Genomic DNA, 12,241 nt, shown 5'->3' on the forward strand with positions numbered 1-12,241 from the left:
GTTATTTTGCACATTTAACTGCACGCATTCATCCAGGACCATGGACCATTCTGCAGACACAAAGACAAACATGCACGCACACACAAGCATTTTTTTTGCTTTCTCATCTAAGCTGATTATGTCCATAAATCTTGTTTTGATTTCTCATGAGGCGAGAAGGTGCTCCTTCACGGTCAATATCCTGTTTTTATTGTACCGCTACATTGCTGGCTCTCTGTATTTCCACCCAGGGAGAAAGGCAAACACTGTTCATCTTCTTGGTGAAAGGGGAGAGATGAAAATCCACCGTAGAAGCCTGATTTAACATTGCACAAAGGAAGTGCAAAAACAAACCGCAGCGACCTACAAAAGATAGTGTGTGAGGTACTTCTCCTCAGCGTTGTGTGTCTGTTGTAAATGAACTAAAATCCGCATTGTCAGAGCTCTGAGCTGCTTGTTGTGGCCTGAACCAGGTAGTGGGAAATGCACCATTACCATAAAGGATCTATGAAGAAATGTTTCTGTAAAATCATTAGAATCAATACACTGACTTTATTCCACTACAAAATGATCTGAATTGAGCTAATGACTACAGTAATGTCTTTACCAAAGCTTACAGTAAAAGCTTTAAGGGGCTTCAACGGTTCATGGCTAATGATCAGTCTGTGCCTGTTTTTATTGGCGGGAAAGGGCTTTTTTTGCTACTCATGTATGATAATCCTCAATTTTTTTTAAAGAAACTTCCAAGTGGGAACAGAAAATAACCACAAACTGAACACAACTAAATCACCAAATGTCTGCACTGCAGTCTCCTGGACCTCCTCAGGACTGAGGAAACACACACACACACAAACAGAGAGTGATTCAACATTAACTCAGGGGTGATGTAATATTGAAATGCAGTCTGCTTTTAATATTACAGCTCTCCTGTCCAGGCCCAGTCTTGCTCCAGGTAACTGCACGCCAACTCAGCTGGACATGGAAAAGCTCTCAGCTGAATCTTTCTCTGGTCTCTTTTGAAGGTCACCACAAGTACTGTAAAGTGAAGTTAAAGGAAAAAGCACTCCCTGTAAGAGGTGTTCTAGCTATTTCTGGATATATTTTTCTTTAGTGAAAGGATGATAACATACAATAAAGTTCAAGAGGTGATCTTAACTTCATCCTAACTGGTTGCCAGATGGATTGGGTTTGATACTGGCAATATGACAAAGAAGATTCAGATAATCAGAGCAAGGTGTTTAGCAAAATACTGTAAATACAGTAAAGAAAGACAAAGTAAAACTTCTCCAAGGTAATGTGAGCATTGGCCAGTTACAGCAGAAAAGTATAAATCTCTCAAAATTCAAATAAGGTGAGGTGAAACAAAGAAAGTTTCCCATTTCCAAAATCATTTTGGGAACATAAAAACTTCCTTTTCTCTGGATTCTTTCCTTTTTGAATGGAGACATGGCATAACAGCGTGCCCAATAGTGCGCAGAAGTAAAAAAAAATAAAAAAAAATACAAAAAAAAATACAAAAACAAACAAACTGCTCTCACACACAATTGCACACATGCCCATGCACAGTTTTAGATTCACAAAATACCAACTGTGAGGTCTGGCATCAGTTGTGAGAATGGAGCTTTTAAGCAGCATACCTTCCCCCTCCATATGCTCCAAACTCAACGTAGCAATTATGTGGCAACCTCAAAGCTAACCTTAGAACACTATCTGGGGACAGGATCGTAGCTACCAGCCAGTGTTGACCTACCCTTGAGATATGCCTGTACTCCAAATCCTTCTGGGCTGAAACGGTTTTATGTGTGGATAGGGAGTGTTTGATTTAATTTAAAGGGAAAATACTGCTCATTTTACATTAATATGATGGGCATTTCCTGATGTTCAGACTAAATCCCTGTAAGAAAGTGCCATAGAAGTGACCACAGAAAGAGCTACTATCCGGTACAATGCATAATTCTTAATTTTTACTATAACAGTTATGAATTCTAATACACTGTCTTTGTTCAGAAAAACCTGCATTTCTCTTTATCCCATATTCTGCATTTCCCACTTTGCGAGCTCTCATTGCAAGCACCCTAAAACTGGGTCTTCAAGAAAGCAGAGCACAGCACTGCAGATTATCTGCAGAGCGATGCCAGATTTTACCAGTCACCAGTTCAGGATCATGGTTCTCTGTCTGGCTGCACATTGCTAAACATCTAATTATGTGTAGAGAAAAAGAGAGAATCGCATTCGATAGTTTCGGTGTGTTTATATGAACAAGTGTGTGCAACCATCAAAGCTAATGCAGTGAATGTATTGTTCTCTGATGGAAGTCCATTCAATTCATGTATGTGTTGTGCTTCAAATTGTACATGTTCAGTTTATTGTACCTGTAATTCAAAAATGACAGTTAAAACATACGCAACAATAGTGTAACAAATCATAATGCTTGTTTAATTTAATATGAGAAAATGGGATTCCTGTATAAAGCTCTGCACACGGCCAAATCTGTCGCAGCATAAATTCAATACAGATTTAGTGCTATTACAGCCTCATTGATCCTTACATGTGTAATGTCAGTAATAAGGAAAACCAGGTGAATATTTTAAGATCTGTAGAGTGAGATTGATTTGTCGCAAAATCCCCTTCTCTAAATTCTAAAGAGAAAATGACAGATTTTCTCTATTAGTGTAATAAGCTTACTGTGCCATTACAGCAGATCAGAAGATATAGAATTTAACACTAACACATTTTATTTTTTTTATGTGTGCCCGCTGCACAGACTTCTCTGTACTGTTCTGAATAATCTTCTTCAAAGAAGTGAGGAAATCTGTGGGTGTATATGAAGATAACCTAACCTCTTGTCCAACCCTGAACTGAGAACCATTAGTGTCTCTTGCACTAAAAAGACATTCTTTTAGTAACTACAGGACTTATTTTCTCAACATGCAAGGCTGGAACAAATCTGTCTATGGGTGGGTTGCTTTTTCAGGCTGAGCCACAAGGCACTCACCAACACACCGATCCAATACGGTAGAAGTCTTTAAAATCAATCATCAAAACAAAGCTCCCAGGCTCCCACAATCTCTTTCATTTACTGCATTTTGAAAACTATTTCTGCATACTAGATTGACAAATGAATCAACAAGGTCTGTTTCAGTGCACAAGACGAAAAACTGACTTGAAAATCAGTCACTGGCCACTGACCTGTGTTGTCTCAGCTGATATAAAACATTAACTTAAACATGCTTTCCACTTTTCACGGCTCAAAGGCCTCCAGACAAATGTGCTCCTGTGTTGAGGGTTGAGAGCAAACCTTATCATGTGGACCCAGCATCACTGGTTGTTATTTGCAGACAAAATAAAAAATAAAAAATATATATATTAAATTAAAGGATACTTAAAGACAGGACCCACCCAAATCACAGCCTGTCCACTCTGCTGCCATGAGATACAGAAGTATCCACTGCCGTATCAGCAGACTTTAGTGCAGCTCAGGCTGTACGACTCCATTCTCACCACACCCCCATGTAAAATAGTTTCATTTCTATATCTTATTATATATTCACCCAACGACTATATATAACATTTTTTATGAGTAGCATAAAGGGAACTACAACTTCTTGTTATATAACCCTGTGTTGTGCTTATTAACTTGTGAAAACACAAACAAAAATTTGAGTCTAAAACAGAATGTACAGTAGAGAAAGATGCTCAGGACTCGGGACATCACACAACATCACGTAATGTGCTCGCTGCCTACCCATCCATACTGTGCTGCCTTGGAGTCGCCGCTGGCATTGAGCATAGACATACTGGCTGTGACTTCACGGTAGCCTACGAGGACAGAAAGCACTTGGATCGGCTTCCCTTCCACCCTGCTGCTTCAGCTCTTCTTTGTTCATAAGATCAATGACAGAATAAGGACAGAGGAAGCTAGTTAGATGTTGAGAAATATTTCAATTATTTCTGCCTGGCACTCAGCTGAGCTTTCTGTACTTCACCTTATGGCTGTGTGTGATGTGTGGTTGTGTGCGATGTCTTCGAAATGCTGTCTGCCTGTTTGTGCGAATCCATTGCTTCAGTATTCTTCAGTGTTCTCACAGTACATAGCAGTACACACACCGCACGTACAAGCACACACCGCGCATCTGACATATGCAAGCATAAGCGCCCCCACTCTTGCACCAACCTACACACACACACACACACTCATAACTCCCTGCGTACTGGAGTGTAACCATGGAAACGGAGAGCCTGCCCAATAGGGGTTGTGATGGAGGCAGCAGAAGAGAGGAAGTGTATTCACCTCTATTCATCCAAGCTACATGAGTTGGTGAATCAATCTGTCACAGTAGTTTTTTTTTATCAATGTAGAATATTAAATATGAATATAATATTCTTTATCATATTAGATAAAACTGCAGACACAATTGTTTTGTTACATTCTTTAGAAAATATTATGAACCAGTGATTATTATGCTTTTGTGTGCGTTATATTTTTGAAGTGTACACAGAAACAGAAAAATATGATGCATATATGTGGTGTTGTACTTTTTGGGTTATATAGTAATTTGGTCCAATACGGTATTTTGTTTCCTTTCACATAGCTTACAAGTGTATTTGTGATATTTTCCTATATCTGAAATATTGTTTAAAACTTGAATGTATTATTTTCTTTGTACTTCTACTCTTTAAGATGAATGTACTTCTGACTGCGTTTTCATTGTATACTACTTGAACTATTAATCATTTTGAAATGCTTGGATTGTTGAGTTGTAACAATTTAAGATTTAAGATCCAACAACCGCTGCATAATCAGTTGCTAGAGGGAATGTTTAATTCCACGTTACAATGGTGCTGTAAATAATTTGTCATTAATTTGCCACAGGCTTACACAAACTGACTATAAGTTGGCTCTTAAATTTTGCAGCATGGTTTCAACAAGAATTACAGAATAAATCTGTTCATGTAGCCTACATTAGAAGTGCATTTGCTGTCAAGGTTGGATTTAAAAGCATTCTCTAACATAAGTGTGATAATAAACCTGTCTGTTTTATGGCTTTTCTGAAATACAGTCAGAGACACAGCGCACATATAGCCAATAAAGCAACTAAGAAACCATATAAGGTGAGATGCCTCTTACTTACTTACTCTCAGTGTCCACAGCATACGACTCCCAGCATACAGCCATCATAGAGTCTGATTCATACAGAACATTAAAAACATGACCTATTTACTACAGATTTATTAATTATTAAATCTATGTCGTCAAAGGTTCGGCAGCCTGGAAGAACATCGATCTTTATCACGATGTGGTCAAGGAAGTAAAGAGTTTTGAGATCATCCTAGTAGGACACATATATTTTTGGTATCTAAATACATCCTCAAGTTACTATCCTGTGGATGATCTACAGGATTTCCCCCCGGAAATTGTCAAGTAGCTTCCTCCTGATGCATTTCATCGCATGATAAATGTATTTAGCAGATGATGGCATGAATAATACACACTATACTATTGAACTAGATACACTATACATATAACATTATTGGTATTTGTTGGGTTAAAATGTGGTTATTTCTTCTTAAATATTCATGTTTTATTCCAAAGTTATTTTTGTATGTTTTTTTAATGTTATCATGTAACAACTGTGGTCTTTATTCCTAGTGAAGGTGCTCACCTCTGCAAAATAACGCTGTGTGAAATCCTGCTATTTTACGCCAAGAAAAGGCTACATTCTCTTGTACTTACAGTAAAGGGGAGGGGATGGACACAATTTCAACACATACCGAATCCATCTACTGAAATCCAAAACAATCCTGCATCTAGGCAAAGGTAATTTTAACTCCGGGAAGGGAAAGAGCACTGCCTTTTTCATTATCACCACTGAGGTGCCCTTGGAAAAAGGCAATTAACCATCAGTGCTCCAGTGGGGCTGCTCTGTCTCCAGCAGTCCAGAGTGTTGTTGCAAAAGTGTTCATGTTGATCGAAACTACCCAGAAAAAATAAAGTAAAACACTAAATGAAAACTACTGTTACATTAACCCCCTTCTCTGTACACCAGCCTTTACTGTCAGCTCCACTCTACAGTGTGCAATTAGGTCCCTAGATACCTACACACACTCTGGACACACTTCACCAACCACATACACACATGCAGAAGCACGAACACACACTTCAGGCACAAACACAGAATTTATTTTCATTCTTCATTTAGATTCCTCGTTTTTTTTTTTGATCTTGACGTCATTCTCATCCCACTCAGTATAACGTCTCCGTAGCAACAGGGTTAGATTTTACATCAGTATATTGATTCATCAAGCCGAGATACTGGTCTTTAATTGAATCACGTTTATTTGTTGGTTATTGTGTCCAACTTCAATATTACATTTTCTCCCTGAACACAGAAACAATTTGTGTTTGTGGGAGATTTTACTGTTCACATATATACATATACTGTCCCAGAGTTTCCACTCAATCACCACAAACAAAGCTGATCACACAGCACCCACGCTGAAAAGAACACAATTGACTGTAATGCGTAATGCTAGAATAATATTTTCAGATCCTTAGCCCACCTCCACATCTCTGCCATCATTCTCTGTGAGCACTACAGGTGGAGGAGAGTGTCAGCGATACAGAATGTGTGGAGGCGACTGAGTAGGTGGTAGCTGCGTTTCGGATCCCTGTGTCTTCAAATGTGGGAATCCGTCACATGGCTGAAGACAGAAGGATGAGTGGGCAGAATAGTGACAGAAAGAGAGAAAGTCAAGTTTGGCAACCTGGTGAAAATGTCAGCAAATGTGCTCAGTTATGACACGTGTCAGACAAGACATCAGCAGCATCTAACTCTGCTGCTGACTGACCTACTAAAGCTCCCTCGAACATCACCAAACGTTGCTTACTCCGAACGTTCCTATACCTCATGTAAACTGCTGAGTTAAAAAAAAAAACATGCTCAGCTTAAAATGCCAGGAAGCTGCATTTAATGACATTGCTGGATCTCTTATCCCGAGCGGCTTACAGTTAGAACTGCAGGTACTCAGTCTCTTGCTCTTTTACAGTCTGCTCCAGGAGTAAAACAAGTAATGCTTTCCTGTTAGGGCAGCCTATCAAGCCAGGAAACCATACTCTTTAACTCTTCTTGCAAACTCTCCACACACCCCCACAGCTCACCCCGTACAGCTTCTGGTCACCTTGTCAGCCCTTTGATGTTGAAGCAATTTCTAAATAATAGATGATCCCCCACCTGAGCTGTCATTCCAGTGTGCAGCAGGTGTTCTGCATGAACTGTCTCAAGTGTGTAATGTCCTTTTTTTTCTCTCCAAAAGCTTATTATAATGCATTAAACAAATCCATATAACATCAGCTACTACAATGAAACCTTCATTACTTATTAGATCATGATGCTGTAAATCTCAAGCTGTAGGATGTGAGTGAAGATAAACAGTGCTGACAGTAACAGATGCATGAGCAGTGTGGGGAGCAGAGTAAGAAAAGAAGAAGGATGAAGGACGGGAAGATGGCAGGACGAGCGAGGAGGAATGCACAATCCAAGGGAAGTTGACTGAGAAGGGGAAAGGGAACGGAGAGCGATGGATACTAGAAGTAAAGATGAATGGAGAAATGCTAGAAGAGGAGAAATGGAGATGGAGGGAAGATGTGGGGATAAAGGAAAGGATAAGGACATGTGAATGAAAAGGGATGGAAGAACGAAGGGCAAAATGTGTGGACAGAGACAAAGAGAAAGAATGATGAAAAGAATGAACAACCTGGTCAGTCACGTGGACACGCACTGTCGCTTTCTGGCAAACCATTCAGTAAACTGTAGGGGGTTGAAATCATGTACGTAACCTATTACATAAAAAAAAAAAAATGGACTCATGGCAGTTGTGACTACACTTACAGTACAATGTAGTTTAGCTTTAAAATTCAATTTTGGAAGATAAGCTTGTACTAAAATACTTGTTGTCTCCACAAACCAAAGTGCTTTAAATGTAAACCCCAACAAAACTTAAATAACTTTTGAATTAGCATAAAAGGGGAATTAGGACCAGCAAGACTCTACAAACAGTCTGGAGGCAAACTGTGCACTAATTGTGTCTCAATTGCAATTCACTGAAGCAGTAAAGCCTCCTATTGAGACTTTGCCCCCAAATAATGAGGATCCCTCATTGTCACTCCATAGGACGCCTGCAAAGTCATCTCTGTAGTGAGCTCCAACACAGACAGATGGACAGAGGAGCTATAAAGACAGTGAGAGATGACAGAAACACACAGTGCACTGGATGCCTTGAGGGTTAAGTCCACTTGTACTGTTTTTTGTCAGTTTGAATCCACAGAAAAATCTGTATGGCAGAAGTGAACACCCCTTCTGTCTTGTACCTTTTCACTGGTTATTCGTTCTTGCTGAGTGGGTTTCATTCACTTGTTTATTGGGCTGCAGTGGTTTTGTTTTATCTTTTTAATTCAATGTGTACTATAAAATGTGTCATTATCTACAGTTATTGGCCAATAAAAGACAAAGCAATTTCAAACACTACTAGTTATCTTTCTGCTGTCTGACAAATGCAAAATGGACGGGAACCTCATTTCAGCAATCTCTGTGGTCGGCCACGTTAACTGAATGGCCACAGGGATAAACATTTTACAAATGATGCCAGCAGAATAACTGCATTGATCACTGTCAGTGGTAAGGTCAATTCATTAAAATGTATTAAATTTAATATCTATTTCTATTTATTCAGCTCTTTCTGGGTACCTGTATTAACTTTACTGAATAAAATCCCCTTGACTGAAGGCTACATCAAAGCGACACAAAAACTATAGGATTTTCCTCTGCGAAACTTGTCTGATCAGTATGTACACCAGTTAGGATGCAGCAACACTTGTACAACTTGCATGCAACTCGACTTGTGTGCAAACAAGCAAACATGTAAATGCAGGGATCACTTCCTGTACCTCGCTAGTATGTCCTCTTTCCTGGTTAACTATAGTTTAAAAGACATGCTTGATGGAATGAGGAAAGAGATTACGTGGATGAAATATGCATCGGGAAAAGTAAAGTGACTTTTGGTTCCTGTATGGTAGAGGACTGGTGTCAAATTCTACTGCTGGAAATACTCAAAATAGAGAGTTAGAGGAGTTCCTAATGTTTTTGTGTACAGTTATTATCGTATATCCCAATCACAATCTTGTCAGAACCCCTGAAATGAAAAAAAGGATTGATCTGTCTTACCATTTGCAGAGGCCGTTTTCGAAGGTCCCTCTCAGTCACCAGTCTCTCCTGGTCAGTGACGTACAGTCCACGCTGAGCCAGCGCCTGAATGACGGCATCGTGGCCCAGCAGGGGCTTGGCAGAGTCGCTCTTCAGGATGAGGCTGCCGGCCCTGCAGTAGAGGTCTGCAGAAAGCAGCAGGCTGGCCACGGGAGGCTTCAGGTGCTCCTGCTCATACTGGTCTGTATAGAAGGGGTCCTTTAAGTCTGCTGGGATGCTGTCTGTATGATGGAGGGGAGAAAGTTGGATTTTGGGTAAGAGAGATAAGAAGATTTGCTTCTAGATATGTACATGATGTTTCTAATTTCTTACGTGAACAAATCACTGACTGAGTAACAAAAAAGAAAAGTTGTGATAAAAAAAGAAGAGAAATGGGAAAACAGGATCAGTGTTGTCAATCCTTGTTCTAAAATATGAAAAAACTGAAAAACTTTGCCATGCCTTTTGCCCATTTCTCACAATGGTGATTTTAATTCTGCGGCAAAACTATAAAACAAAAACAAATCAGCTGTATTCCAAAAGTGCTGATGAACAGATTTGGGCTTTATTGAAGAGTTCCCCACTCTCGGTGCACAGATCCTGTACCGTTGCTTTTCTTTGGCAAGTCTGCTTGATTTTTTCATTGCCACGCTTTGACAATATCTTGACATGGATATGTGTGAATAGACGTCAGCGTTGCTATAGAAACTGCAGGAGGAGTGGAACCCGATCGATTCATCTAGTCTGTATCTCTGCAGCTTCCAGCTCCCTGGGAACACCCCTCTCACTGCCTGCCTCATCAAAGAGAGTGTGTGTGTGTGTGTGTGCGCATCACCTCGAGCAAGTCCACTGCACAGGGATAGTCTACAAATAATTCAAAAACATTGGCTTTTTTTTATTGCTATTGTCTTGTACCTTCTTACACACCATTTCTTGAGAAGAGGAAGTATGGTTATTCTACAGAGAATACCAGTAAGAGCCAATGCACGTTCTTCTTTTCCCACTGCAGATTAAACAACAAAATCATGAAGAATTGGTTTTAAATGTGATGCTGCTGTTGTGTGAAAGCATTAAAATATATCTGCACACACTCCAGATGCAGAGCTCATCACTGTGTGAGCAGCAGGGGAATAGATGTAAATTCTGATAACGGCCTCAGAGTGTGCAGTAAAAAATGTGGCATGTGGTGACAGCTTTACACTCCCAGACACTGCTGCCCATCCTCCAACACACACACACACACACACACACACAAAACAGCACAAACAAATGAATCACCTGCTTAGACTGACCACTATCAACAAGGTCATCTACAGATGTTATTATGACACAGAAATGCAGACAGCAGCACTAGCTATCTGGGTTATAAGCTTTTTCTGTAAGTACTATGTTCATGTTATTGATCACAACAAAGAAATTAATCTTTTCTCCAGCCCTCCCATTATCCTCCACAGAGGTCAGAGGTCAGGCTGAGCTATAGAGCAACACCCCTGAAGCTGGTAGTATGTCAGCATCCAGCTCATGTAACTTACAAATTACATTTTATATTTATATCCTATATATATATATATATATATATATATATATCTATTTTCTATATATATATATAGCTATTTCATCTGTAAATAACTACAAAAGCAGTGTTCGCATCGTATGGCAGTCATCATTGAAGACAGAAAACCTGTCTCGTTTGATCAAATACTATAGAAATTTTCCAGTTGTCTCCAGTTGTTATTATTTTCCAATATTTAATTACATTTGTAGTATCTGAGCTTTTAATTATGGAGGGAAGTCTGTGAAACCTTGCTTCACATTCCCAATATCCCAGTGTTCAACTGCTGACAACAGAGCAAAACCACTGCTGTTTGAACAAGGACATCTGTTATGTACTTGTTAAGATAATGTGGAGAGAATAACACCTACTTACTAGCAGCCCAACATGTTCGCTCAGTATTTAAACACGACAGCTTCTGGTCACAATGCGCACAATGAACACTGACATCAGTTTTTGCTGTCAGAAAATGCTATCAAATATTATCAAACAGCAGATGATCTGCTGCATAGGCTACATCTTGCATCTACAAGACTGCATATTGTTAATGTACTTGTGCATTGGTGTAATGAGGCAGATGCATGTGAAGTATTCAGAGCAGCGTAGGCAGGGATCTGGAGATGAGCCCGCTCTCTCTTTCTCTCACTCTCTCTCTCTAGAGGGCTGTATTTTTGGAATCATCCCACTTCTATCAGTCCTGACTGAAAATACACAGAGGATCTGCAAGGAATCTCATGTTTGCTGGGCTGTTACAACACAGTGCAAGTAATAATGTGCTCTGCTCAGTGGCTACAGCATCAGAATGCCATTTTGTCTGCACTGTTCAGACAAACTGAACTGTACGGGTTATTTTAGAGCTGATATGTTTAAGGTTCATAAGTAAGAGTTCAGAAAAGATTTATTGTGACCAGAATCTGCCCTACCTGATATAAGAGCCATTTGGGTGATTCAAAGGTCTGGTTGGAAAAATCATAAACCGCTGATTGAAAAAAAATGACGGCCCTGATTAGAAGTCAGCTTGTCGTTGTAATGCTGTTTTCATACACGCAAGGTGTTTGCCCCAGCATCTCAAATATATTCTCCACCTGTGGGACACACGTTATTGAATAAAAGCAATAAAAAACTAATTTGGATATCAAAAGATCAATAAGGTGTTAATATGATTCAGGCACAAGTAAGCACTGATCATGTCATAGCTCCCACTTACACTTTCAAAACCCAGTGTAGAATTGAAACTTGGTTAATAATCGCTCTCATACGCTGACTGTACAAGTGTATTTCCGAGGCCCCTCATAAAACCATCTGCCTCAGCTACAAAATCCTGAGCTGAGATTTCCTAAACCCCAGCTTTAGACCAACCTTGTTTTCACTTCAGTGTAAGTGAATGGAGCATGGCCTAATCCATACTGCAGGCTGCGGTTTAAGCCCAAACTGCAACTCTTTTTTTTCATTATTTTTAGTGGAGCCTATT

General features: G+C 39.7%; 1 protein-coding gene across 4 annotated transcripts in view; it reads right to left on the bottom strand.

The window, feature by feature from the left end:
- Window positions 1-12,241, bottom strand: part of camsap2a (calmodulin regulated spectrin-associated protein family, member 2a) — a 53,000-nt gene that overhangs the window by 38,138 nt on the left and 2,621 nt on the right. For all 4 annotated transcript variants that reach the window (XM_035653900.1, XM_035653898.1, XM_035653896.1 and 1 more), the window contains exon 2: window positions 9,201-9,460. In XM_035653900.1, the coding sequence (XP_035509793.1) occupies window positions 9,201-9,460 (260 nt within the window). The remainder of the gene's footprint in view (window positions 1-9,200; window positions 9,461-12,241) is intronic.

Source organism: Morone saxatilis, unplaced genomic scaffold (genome assembly GCF_004916995.1).
Source record: "Morone saxatilis isolate NCDOM2014 unplaced genomic scaffold, NCSU_SB_2.0 Contig12, whole genome shotgun sequence".
Classification (NCBI taxonomy): Eukaryota; Metazoa; Chordata; class Actinopteri; family Moronidae; genus Morone; species Morone saxatilis.